Below are 13,044 nucleotides of genomic sequence, written 5' to 3'. Positions count from 1 at the left end.
ACAGACCAATATCACTGATGAATATAGATGCAAAAATCCTCAACAAAATACCAGCAAAAAGAAAGAATCCAACAACACACTAAAAGGATCATACACCATGATCAAGTGGGATTTATCCCAGGGATGCAAGGATTCTTCAATATACGCAAATCAATCAATGTGATACACCATATTAACAAACTGAAGAATAAAAACCATATGATCATCTCAATAGTTGCAGAAAAAGCTTTTGACAAAATTCAACACCCATTTATGATAAAAACTCTCCAGAAAGTGGGCATAGAGGGAACCTACCTTAACATAATAAAGGCTATATATGACAAACCCACAGCAAACATCATTCTCAATGGTGAAAAACTGAAAGCATTTCCTCTAAGATCAGGAACGAGACAAGGATGTCCACTCTCACCACTATTATTCAACATAGTTTTGGAAGTCCTAGCCATGGCAATCAGAGAAGAAAAAGAAATAAAAGGAATACAAATTGGAAAAGAAGAAGTAAAAGTGTCACTGTTTGCAGATGACATGATACTACACATAGAGAATCCTAAAGATGCCACCAGAAAACTACTAATCAATGAATTTAGTAAAGTTGCAGGATACAAAATTAACGTACAAAAGTCTTTTGCATTCCTATACACTAATGATGAAAAATCTGAAAGAGAAATTAAGGAAACACTCCCATTTATCACTGCAACAAAAAGACTAAAATACCTAGGAATAAACCTACCTATGGAGGTAAAAGACCTGTATGCAGAAAACTATAAGACACTGATGAAAGAAATTAAAGATGATACCAAAAGATGGAGAGATATACCATGTTATTTAATTGGAAGAATCAATATTGTCAAAATGACTATACTACCCAAAGCAATGTACAGATTCAATGCAATCCTATCAAATTACTGATGGCTTTTTTTACAGAACTAGGACAAAAAATTTTAAAATTTGTATAGAAACACAAAGGATTCCGAATAACCAAAGCAGTCTTGAGGGAAAAAACGGAGCTGGAGGAATCAGACTCCCTGCCTTCAGACTATACTACAAAGCTAGATTAAGCAAGAAAATATGGTACTGGCACAAAAATAGAAATATATATCAATGGAACAGGATAGAAAGCCCAGAGATTAAATCCACGCACCTATGGTCAACTAATCTATGACAAGGGAGGCAAGGATATACAATGGAGAAAAGACAGCCTCTTCAATACGTGGTGCTTGGAAAACTGGACAGCTACATGTTAAAGAATGAAATTAGAACACTCCCTAATACCATACACAAAAGTAAACTCAAAATGGATTAGAGACCTAAATGTAAGACTGGACACTATAAAACTCTTGAAGGAAAACATAGGAAGAACACTCTTTGACATAAATCACAGCAAGATCTTTTTTGATCCACCTCCTAGAGTAATGCAAATAAAAACAAAAATAAACAAATGGGACCTAATGAAACTTAAATGCTTTTGCACAGCAAAGGAAACCATAAACAAGATGAAAAGACAACCCTCAAAATGGGAGAAAATACTTACAAAAGAATCAACGGACAGAGGATTAATCTCCAAAATGTATAAACAGCTCATGAAGCTGAATATTAAAAAAAAAATAACCCAATCCAAAAATGGGCAGAAGACCTAAATAGACATTTCTCCAAAGAAGACATACAGACGTCCACGAAGCATATGAAAAGCTGCTCAACATCACTAATTATTAGAGAAATGCAAATCAAAACTACAATGAGGTACCACATCACACAAGTTAGAATGGGTATCATCAGAAAATCTACAAACAACAAATGCTGGAGAGGGTGTGGAGAAAAGGGAACCCTCTTGCACTGTTGGTGGGAATGTAAATTGATACAGCCACTATGGAGAACAGTATGGAGGTTCCTTTAAAAACTAAAAATAGAATTACCCTATGACCCAGCAATCCCACTACTGGGCATATACCCAGAGAAAACCATAATTCAAAAAGACACATGCACCCCAATGTTCATTGCAGCACTATTTACAATAGCCAGGTCATGGAAGCAACCTAAATGCCTATCGACAGACCAATGGATAAAGAAGTTGTGGTACATATATACAATGGAATATTACTTAGCCATAAAGAGGAACAAAACTGGGTCATTTGTAGAGACGTGGATGGATCTAGAGACTGTCATTTAGAGTGAAGTAAGTCAGAAAGAGAAAAACAAATATTGTATATTAACACATATATTTGGAACCTAAAAAAATTGTACAGATGAACCAGTTTGCAGGGCAGATATAGAGACACAGATGTAGAGAACAAATGTATGGACACCAAGGTGGGGAAATGGTGGGGGATTGGGGGCTGGTGTGATGAATTGGGAGATTGGGATTGACATATATACACTAATATGTATAAAATAGATAACTAATAAGAACCTGCTGTATAAAAAAATAAATTAAATAAAATTTAAGTTAAAAAATGTACTCTTCAAAAATGTTAAGATCATAAAGGACAAGGAACAACTGAGGAATTGTTCCCGAATAAAGAAGAATTGAGACATGACAACTGAATGTAACTCATGGTCCTGGATTTTCTTTGCTTATAATGAATGTTATTAGTATAATTGTCAAAGTTAAGGCCATTTAGTATTGTATTGTATTGTTAAGACCATTTAGTATTAATTTCCTGATTATGATACTTATATCATAGTTATAAAAGAGAATGTCCTTGTTTTTAGGAAATATACACTAAACTATTTAGGGATAGATAAATAGATAAAGCAAATGTGGTAATATATTAACATTTGAGGAGTCTGAAGAGAATACAGGATTCTTTGTACTATTCTTGCAACTTTTATGTAAATCTGAAATTATTTCAAAATAAAAAGTTTTAAAAATATTCAATCATATTTTATAAAACATATTAAAATCTCATAAACATGTTAATTCCTCCAGTAAGAGGTGAAACCAATCTGTCCCTTCTGCTCATTTTACATTTTACACAAAGAATGAAAAGAATTGTAAAAATGAAGTCAGTTACCTAAGATCAGCAACATGATCTCAAATTACATTAGTGACTTTAATGAAGGTCTTTAACTTTTTCAGAGGTTATCTTTAATTAACATCAGGTAGTGTATGTCTTTGTGACCTAATCTCCCAATAGAAATACACTGAAGTCATTACAAGGAAATCCCTTTAGCATTTGATGGAAATTTTAAATTTTCATTTTAAGGAAAATAATTATGGACACTGACCTATTAGTAGTCTCCCAGATATTTATTCTTTTAATCCCAACGTTTTAAAGACCAAGGTTTATATTCTGAAATTCTTTTAGATCTAATACCACAAAGCAAAAAACGAGGTGTTACAAAACACTTCTCAGTGTAATCTAGGTAAGAGGAATATTCTAAGAGGAATATTCTAGTTTACTTTTCCTTTTAATATTAACATCAATTAATTTTTATTTTTCTGAATTATTAAGCATTTTTTGTTGTTATTAGATTTCAACTATTTAGTTATCATTCTAGCTATTCTCAAAACTGAAGACTATGAGAAACTAGGATGCTGACCTAGTTTATGCTGACCTCTCTGATTATAAGGTAGAACTTCAAAATATACAGGTAAGGACAGAATGTAATTCTGTTATATAATTCAGGTATGCACATAGAAAGTTATTTGTATCAGCTGAATAATAAAGTGGCATATGTTTAATATTTTAAAACAAAAAGTAAATAAAACTTTTAGCCAGTGCCGGTGTTTTGAAACTGAAATAAACCATTTTGACCAAAGAATTTATATGATTAGACACGCAGTCAATATGTCTTGTAGGTCACTAAATAATAGTAGAAAGTAGCCTTTTAAAGGAAAACAAAATTTCTTCTCACAAATCATATTAAGATTTAAAGAATTTTCTCTATTTCTAAGTGTTAGAAAACTAAAGTATAAAGGCATGGCTTACTTTTATTTATTAACTTTTAATGTACTGTGACATACTTCAGAAAATCTTACATAATTTTCTTAGGAAACAGAAAAACAGTAGATACATTAATTCAGGTAAAAGAAAGATACACAGATTTTTTTGAAACAATGAATTTTGAATGATGTCTTTTGTAAACTGTTCTTCAAAATTAAATCTCAATTTGCAGATACAAAATAATTCACTAAGTATCACTGGTAGATACTGAAAACAAGTTCACCCATCCCAGGTCACTGAACTGGAGGTAGGGCTAGAATCAATCATGTTTTTATCCCATAGCACTGTACAGCTGTTATAAGAAGTATAGTCACAGAAAACCTCAAAATACCTACAGTATAAAAGGGAAATTGTGCATGCACATATGAAAAAAAAAAGCAATGTTAGATTATACACAAGCAATTCTAGATTGCATTGGGTATATAAGACGCTCTTGATGTTTCAAAAAATGGAGATTGGTGTAGTCTGGGGCACTGAGTAAACGATTTTAGTATCATTATATAAAAACTATGCTTTACATAAAAGAGGAAAGGATTTAGATATCTGGCCACATTCAGAGAATAATGGATTTAGCATGACACAGGGAAAATGGATGAAAGAGATGATAATCTATAGGTATTTATTTTCTTAGCTTTCTAAGGTAATTTTCTTTAAAGATGAACAGTCCCCTCCTTCATCCTTAGTGATTTTCATGCAATTCCTAAGATATAAATTTAACATATCTGTGTACACTATTCAAATATTCACTCTATGGAGAGAGTATATGAAAAATATTTGCTCAATTTAAAAATATATATATCTACATGAAAAGTGGCTTGATATATATTTTAAGGAACTCTGATATAAAAACTGACACACATTAGTTGGGAATACTGAATCAAATATGGATGGCCTAGATATGTAGAGTATTCTTCATAAATTCATAAAGACAAGGCTTTTCCACTATAAGCATCCTCCTTAGAATTACCAAAATGTTCTTGGGAATCCTGAGTTTCAGAGCCAAGATCTTAAAAGCTGGCGTTACAGAGAAATGAATGTCCCCTACAGGTATGTGTTCCTATCCCAGAGGAAATAGGGGACGCTTGAAGAAGAGCTCCACTCCTTGTAAAAAGAAAAATTTTAAAGGAAAATTATACGCACTCTAATTTCAAATCTTATGTCTCCACAATTCCTGTGTCAACAGAGAAGTTGGATATGATTGAGGATAACCACTCCTTGACAACTGAATTTATCCTCATAGGATTTACAGATCACCCAGAGCTGAAGACCTTTCTGTTTCTGATGTTCCTTACCATCTATCTCATCACCATGGTGGGGAATCTTGGCCTGGTGGCACTGATAGTTTCAGAGCGTCGTCTTCACACGCCAATGTACATCTTTCTGGGTAATCTCGCTCTGATGGATTCCTGTTGTTCCAGTGCCATTACCCCCAAGATGCTAGAGAACTTCTTTTCTAAAGATAGAATGATTTCCCTCTACGAATGCATGGCACAATCTTATTTTCTCTGCCTTGCTGAAACTGCAGATTGCTTTCTCCTAGGAGCAATGGCCTATGATCGTTATGTGGCCATCTGCAACCCACTGCAGTACCACACCATGATGTCAAAGAAACTCTGCATTCAGATGATCACAGGGGCCTACATAGCTGGAAACCTGCATGCCATGATTCAAATAGGGTTTCTGTTCAGGTTAACTTTCTGTGGATCTCATCAAATCAAACACTTTTTTTGTGATGTCCTTCCATTATATAGGCTCTCCTGTGTGGATACTTATATCAATGAATTGTTGCTGTTTATCTTTGCAGGGTCAGTTTTAATCTTCACTATTACTATAGTAATAATCTCTTACCTTTTCATACTTTTCACAATTTTCAAGATGAAATCCAAAGAGGGAAAAGGCAAAGCCTTATCTACTTGTGCATCCCACTTTCTCTCTGTCTCATTATTCTATGGTTCTCTTCTTTTCATGTATGTTCTACCGAAGTCAGGTAATGAAGAAGATAAAGATATACCTGTTGCCATTTTTTATACTCTAGTGATTCCCTTATTAAACCCTTTTATTTATAGTCTAAGAAATAAGGAAGTAATAAATGTTGTGAAAAAAATTATGAAGACTTCATAACATTATGAAACAAATTATCATCCCATATAGACAACTGATTTTAATGTCATTAAACCTTTTTCAAAATGAAGGAATACTGAGAAAATAGAAAATGGCCATATTATATATAACATTAAATTACTAAAACATGATGATATGTCAGTCAAATAAACAAGTTCAAAAGAAGAGAGTATGGTAAAATGCGTTCCAAAATCTAAGCTATTTGGTTCCATCAGGAACGAACTAAATAATTACCCTTGAGGTCACAATTATGTCAGGGTGTAATACACTAGTAACTATGTTTCAGACTATAATAAGTTACAATTTTCAACAAATGCTAGGAATTGAAGTCAATACATATAAAGGTCTACTCCATTTAATATTTTTGGCAAATTTCTGGAATGCCAAGGCATAATCTTACAACTCCCCCATATCCCAAGTTCTCAAATATTAGTCTTCTCTTAAGCAACACCATGTGACAGTAGTAAACTATTTCATCGGATTCTCAATTTTGAGTTTGTTCAACAGATTATGTTTGAACATGAAATCACACAGAATATATATTCACTAATCAACATTTTCCTCTTTAGTATTAGTCAATTTTCTCTCAAGTTCTCTGAAATACAGTATCTGTACATTTGTGATTTATAAATATGTACTTGAAGGTGGTGCTATTTATATTGACATCACTATGGATTTGATATTTTCATATAGTTTGATTGGTTGACCATCATATATGACAGTGCAATACCTGAATATATTCTTAAATAAAGGTTTTTCTCTCTGATATTACTACTTGTCTTGCTTGTTATCAGGAATACCACCAACTTGGACTATTTACAAGGTAAATTACTGATATATGCATAGCATTAACAAAAAGCTGCAGGCCCTGATCAAGCAAAAATGAGGCAAAAAATAGTAAAAATTTAAATATCTAAACAATAATATTTATGGATCCTTACATGTGCAAATATGGAAGGAAAAATAATTTACTAAGAACCTACTCTCTGTTTGGTGCTAAGTTAGACCTTTCATATATATTACCTACCAATTTATTAGATGTGATTTTTCAAGCTTTTCATCAGTGAAAATCTTATACTTTGAAATATTGAGGAGCTTGCCCAAGTTCATCCTGGTCATAGGATTCAGCTAGAATTTGAATCAGTACTACCTTTTCCCCACATGCTTGGGAGTTCAGAAAGTGGAGATCCTTGTAGCCTAGGGTATTTAGCTCTTAAGTTGCATCAGAAGTAAAATATGCCTTAAAAATGGGGGGAAATGATATTTGGAGGAAAACAAGAATGGTTACAACCAGAGTCAATGTTTATGGAAAGGAGTGTGGCACTGGAAGTGGGGGATGTGGAAGCTGAACCATGGAACAGAGTCAGAAATTAGACAAACCTATTGGGGAGAGCTGCTGGTGAATGTGGGGAAAAGGGGGGAAGTGGGTCAGGTTACTGTCTCTTAAATGCCACTCTAAGGACCTGAATTTATCTTAGAGCCATTAGACACTGAAGCCTCCTTGGAGCAGAGTAATATGATTGTACATTTCAGAAACCTGATCTTGCAACTGATTGGAAAGAGCCCTAAAGCAAGAAGACTAACTTCAATAATACATATATTAGATGAGGAGAACGGAAACTGGAGAATACTCTAAAAGGAGAAGAGTGTACAGATAAGGGGAACATTTTAAAAAAATAGTAAATTGTAACTGTTGGATAATAAAGTGAAGGCCTATCTTCTTCCTGTGATATCAAACATGATATAACTGATATCATATCACCAATACTTAATAAGGTACCTAACACATTTGGCCATTCAATAAACATTTCCTTCAGTATGTTCTAATATAATTATGTAAATAAATATGTACTAGGCTTATTATTTTTATTTTGGAATGAATTAATAAATTGTAACTTCTTGGTTTAAATTTCTAATATTGTAAATATGGATAGGTATAATCCACATAAACAAAGCTCTTTATAGTCATAAGACACATTATAAGCAAAAAGGAATCTAGATACCAAAAATTTTGAGGAGCTCTGAATTGGAGGGATGCTCTACGTCCTATATTCACTATCTATTATAATAGAGCTTTTTTGTTTTCAGACTTGCATGCATTGACTTAGTTTCCCTTTTCTAAGGATACCATGATTTTTTTAAAATGTATTTCTGGACCACCCACCCCAACCCTTAGCAACACTGAATACCAGAGGTTTGTTACGGGAAGAACATGTGACTTATTTGGGGCCAATGAGACAAAACAATTGGTTTTCTAAAAGATTCTGGGAAATATGTATCATTTATTTGAAAAGACGTCCACAAAATAGGCAGTGTTTCTCCTCCTGAATGTCATGGTGTGTGGATATTGTATCTGGCACAGTCTACGTCCATTTTGCCATCAAGAGAGAAACCAGCCCAGAGATGAAGTCAATACACAATGGAGGGCATAGGTGAGGAAATCATGGAGAAACAGGCCCAGAGTCACTGGAATAAACTATTCATCTGGTTTTATAATCCAACAGATCTTCTTTCTTCTTTTTTCTTTTTTTCTTTTTTGGCAGTGCTGCATGGCATGCAGGACCTTAGTTCCCCAATCAGGGGTGGAAACCGCACCCCCTGCAGTGGAAGGGCGCAGTTTTAACCACTGGACCCCCAGGGAAGTCCCAGATCGTCTTACTTTTAACCTTGTTTGGTAGAGATGCATTATATGTAACTGAATAAATGTTAATTGGCACATTCATGTCTCTTGACTTACCTCTTATTATTATAGTCTATTTTAAAATAATCCTCAGATATTATTTAGCTTACAAATTACTTTTCATCAGTACCCAATCAGCTACTCATCACATCTATTGTCTTTTACCTTCATTACACCATTTTAATTTCATATAACTCCACATAAAAAATATTAAGGACAGAGATGTTCCATAATTTATCCACAGAAATACTAAGGTGGAGCTTAGGAATCAAACCCAGGCTATCTAGCTCCAGAATCCATGTTCTTAGCCACTAAGTCATATTATACATAGCATAAAGAAGTAAAAATAGCAGGAGAGGAAAACTTCAAAGAAGCTAAGCTGTCTAGTGGGCAGGGAAATAGGGCAGAGATTCAAGAATGATGTAGATCAATGACATTTTTCTGCCAAATTTGTTTTGTAAAATTTCAAACATAATGAAGTTAAGAGAATGCCCATAGATATTTTTAAGTCAAAATTAAATAATTGAAACATTTTACATTTGACTGGTAAGCTATCTCCAAATGTGTATGTATACATACATTTAATGTGTGTGTGTATGATGACATTATGAAGTTTACCCATAAACACTTCAACATACATCTGTAAAGAATATAGACATTTCCTATTTATGATAATATCATTCTAATCCCTAAGTAATTTAACAACACCAAGTATGAAGTTCACATTTGAACTTTTCCCAATTTTCCCCAAACTGTCCTCTACAGTGATTTAATTTTTTAATAAGAATTCAATTAAAGGTCACCATTTTTATTTTTTTAATTTTTAATTTCTATACAATTTTTAAAGGTTACACTCCACTTCCAGTTATTACAAATATTGGTTATGTTCCCCATGTTATACAGTACATCCTGGTAGCCTATCTTACACCCAATAGTTTGTACCTCCCACTCCCCCACCCCTATACTACTCATCCCTCACCTCTCCACTGGTAACCACTATTTTGTTCTCTATACCTGTGAGTCTGCTTCCTTTTTGTCATATTCACTAGTTCGTTGTATTTTTTAGAGTCCACATTATAAGTGATATCATACAGTATTTGCCTTTGTCTGACTTATTTCACTTAGCATAATGCCCTCCAAAGCCATCCACAATGCAGCAAATGGCAAAATTTCATTCTTTTTTATGGCTGAGTAGTATCCAACTGTATATATATGACCACATCTTCTTTATTCATTCAGATGTTGATGGAAACTTAGGTTGTTTCCATGTCTTGGCAATTATATATAACACTGCTATAAACACGGGCGTGCATGTATCTTTTTGAATTAATGTTTTTGTTTTTTCCAGATATATAACCCAGAAGTGGAATGGCTGGGTTATATGGTAGTTCTATTTTTAGTTTTTTGAGAAATGTCCTTACTGTGTTCCATAGTGGTTGCATCAATTTATCGATACATTCCTACCAAAAGTGCACACGGATTCCCTTTTCTCCACATCCTCACCAACATTTGTTATTTGTGTTGTTTTTGATAATAGCCATTCATATCAATGTGAGGTGATGACTCATTGTAGTTTTGATTTGCATTTCCCTGACTATTAGTGATGTTGAGCATCTTTTCACGTGCGTGTTGGCCATCTGCATTTCCTCTTTGGAAAAACGTCTATTCAGAGTTTCTGCTTATTTTTTTATTGGGTTGTTTGTTTTTTGGATGTTGAGTGGTATGAGATGTTTATATATGTTGGATATTAATCCCTTATCAGCCATATCATTTGCAAATATGTTCTCCCATTCAGTAGGTTGTCTTTTTGTTTTGTCCATGATTTCCTTTCCTTTGCAAAATCTTTTAATTAGGTCCCATTTGTTTAATTTTGCCTTTTTCCCTTTGCTTTAGGAGTTGAATCCAAAAAAAAATTGCTGCAATTTATGGCAAAGAGGGTTCTACCTATGTTTTCCTATAGTATGTGGTCTTACATTTAGGTCTTTGAGTTTATTTTTATATCAAAGAATGTTCAAATTTCATTCTTTTACATGCAACTATCCAGTTTTCCCAACCTCATTTCTGGAAGAGAATGTCTTTTCTCCATTGTATATTTTTGCCTCTTTTGTCATAGATTAATTGACCATAAGTGAGTGGGTTTATTTATGGGCTTTCTACTCTGTTTCATTATTCTATGTGTCTGTTTTTAGGCAGTAATTTTGATTACTGTATCCTTGTAGTATACTCTGAAGACAGGCAGCATGATTCCTCAAGTTCAGTTCTTTTTCAAGATTGTTTTGGCTATTCTGGGCCTTTCATGTTTCCATACAAATTTTAAATATTTTGTTCTAGTTTTGTGAAAAATGCCAGTGGTATTTTGATGGGGATTGCATTGAATCTGTAGATTCCCTTGGTTATTATGCTCATCTTAACAATATTAATTCTTCCAATAAAGGAACACAGTATATCTTTCAATCTGTTTACATTGTCTTCTGCTTATTTCATCAGGTCTCATAGTTTTCCAAGTACAGGACCTTTACTTCCTTAGGTAGGTTTATTCCTAGGTATTTTGCTCTTTTTGATGTGATGGTAAATGGGATCGTTTCCTTGATTTCTCTCTGACACTTCATTGTTACTGTACAGAAGTGCAACAGATTTCTGTATATGAATTTTTTATCCTGCAACTCTACCAAATTAATTGATGAGCTCTAGTACTTTTCTGGCAGCATTTTTAGGATTTTCTATATATTGATATAGTATCACATCATCTGCCAAAAGTGACAATTTTACTTCTTCCTTTCCAATTTGGATGTCTTTATTTCTTTTCCTTCTCTGATTGATGTGGCTAGGACTTCCAAAACTATGTTAAATAGAAGTGGTAGGAGTGGGCATCCTTGTCTCTTTCTGGATATTAGAGGAAATGCTTTCAGCTTTTCACCATTGAGTATGATGTTAGCTGTGGATTTCTCATATACAGGTTTTATTATGTTCTGGAGAGTTTTTATCATAAGTGTACATTGAATTCTATCAAAAGCTTTTTCTATATATATTTTGAGATGATTATATAATTTTTATTCATCAGTTTGTTAATGTGGTGTCTCACATTGATTGATTTGCGGGTATTGAACCATTCTTGTATCCCTTAGATAAATCCCAGTTGATCATGGTGTATGATTCTTTTAACGTATTGCTGGATTCAGTTTGCTAAGGTTTTGTTGAGGATTTTTTCATCCATGTTCATCAGTGATAATGGCCTGTAATTTTCTTTTTTTGTGATATCTCTGTCTGGTTTTGGTATCAGGGTGATGCTGACCTCATAGAATGAGTTCAGAAGTGCTCTTTCATCTGCAATTTTTTGAAACGGTTCCAAAGTATAGTTGATAACTCTTCTCTAAATGTATGGTAGAATTCACCTGTGAAGCCATCTTGTCCTAGACATTATTTTTGTCAGGAGTTTTTCAATAACTGATTCAATTTCATTACTGGTATTTGGTCTGTTTATGTTTTCTATTTCTTCCTGTTTCAGTTTGGGGAGATTGTACCTTTCTAAGAATTTGTCCATTTCCTCCAAAATGTCCCTTTTATTGGCACATACTTGTTCACAGTAGTCTCTTAAGATACTATGTATTTCTGTGGTGTCAGTTGTAACTTCTCCTTTTTCATTTCTAATTTTACTGACTTGGGCCCTCTCTGTTTTTTTTTTCTGATGAGTTTGGCTAAAGGTTCATCAATTTTGTTTATCTTTTCAATGAACCAGATCTTAGTTTCACTGATCTTTCCTATTGTTTTTTAATCTCCATTTTATGTATTTTTTATGATTTTTATGATTTCTTCCTTCTACTATCTTTGGGTTTTTTTCTTCTTTTTCTAGTTCCTTTAGGTATAGGTTTACGTTGTTTGTGACTTTTCTTCTTTCTTAAGTTAAGCTTGTATTGCTATAAACTTCCCTCTTAGAACTGCTTTTGCTGCATCCCATAGGATTTGGAATGTCATGTTTTAGTTCTCATTTGTCTCTAGGTATTTTTCAATTTCCGTCTTTGATTTCTTCAGTGATCCTTTGGTTGTTTAGTAGCATATTGTTTAGCCTCTACATGTTTGTGGGTTTTTTGCAGTTTTTTTTCTTGTAGTTGATTTCTAATTTCATAGCATTGTGCTTGGAAAAGATGCTTGGTGTGATTTCAATTTTCTTAAATTTACTGAGGCTTGTTTTGTGGCCTAGCATGTGATCTATCCTGGAGAATATTCCATGTGCACATGAAAAAAATGTGTATTCTGCTACGGTTGGATAGAATGCTTTATATATATCAATAAAGTCCATCT

At 33.5% G+C, this 13,044-nt stretch overlaps 1 protein-coding gene across 2 annotated transcripts; it reads left to right on the top strand.

The window, feature by feature from the left end:
• Positions 1–1,774: 1,774 nt before the first annotated feature.
• Positions 1,775–7,030, top strand: LOC309660044 (olfactory receptor 5K3-like). 2 transcript variants are annotated; one of them, XM_082460573.1, is made up of 2 exons: positions 1,775–3,363; positions 3,499–7,030. In XM_082460573.1, the coding sequence occupies exon 2, from the start codon at positions 5,139–5,141 to the stop codon at positions 6,063–6,065; it is 927 nt and encodes a 308-aa protein (XP_082316699.1). In that variant the 5' UTR covers positions 1,775–3,363; positions 3,499–5,138; the 3' UTR covers positions 6,066–7,030. The 2 variants fall into 2 exon arrangements, with proteins under 2 accessions (XP_082316699.1, XP_082316698.1); XM_082460572.1 differs by having other exon boundaries at positions 1,775–3,591; positions 5,128–7,030.
• The last annotated feature ends 6,014 nt before the right edge of the window (positions 7,031–13,044 follow it).

Source organism: Balaenoptera physalus, assembly GCF_965194825.1.
Source record: "Balaenoptera physalus genome assembly, chromosome: 4".
Classification (NCBI taxonomy): domain Eukaryota; kingdom Metazoa; phylum Chordata; class Mammalia; order Artiodactyla; family Balaenopteridae; genus Balaenoptera; species Balaenoptera physalus.
This window is presented reverse-complemented; position numbering and strand designations above follow the sequence as displayed.

Excerpts from the sequence above, each read along its gene's own strand:
- LOC309660044 (XM_082460573.1), top strand. The coding sequence starts at position 5,139 with ATGATTGAGGATAACCACTCCTTGACAACTGAATTTATCCTCATAGGA.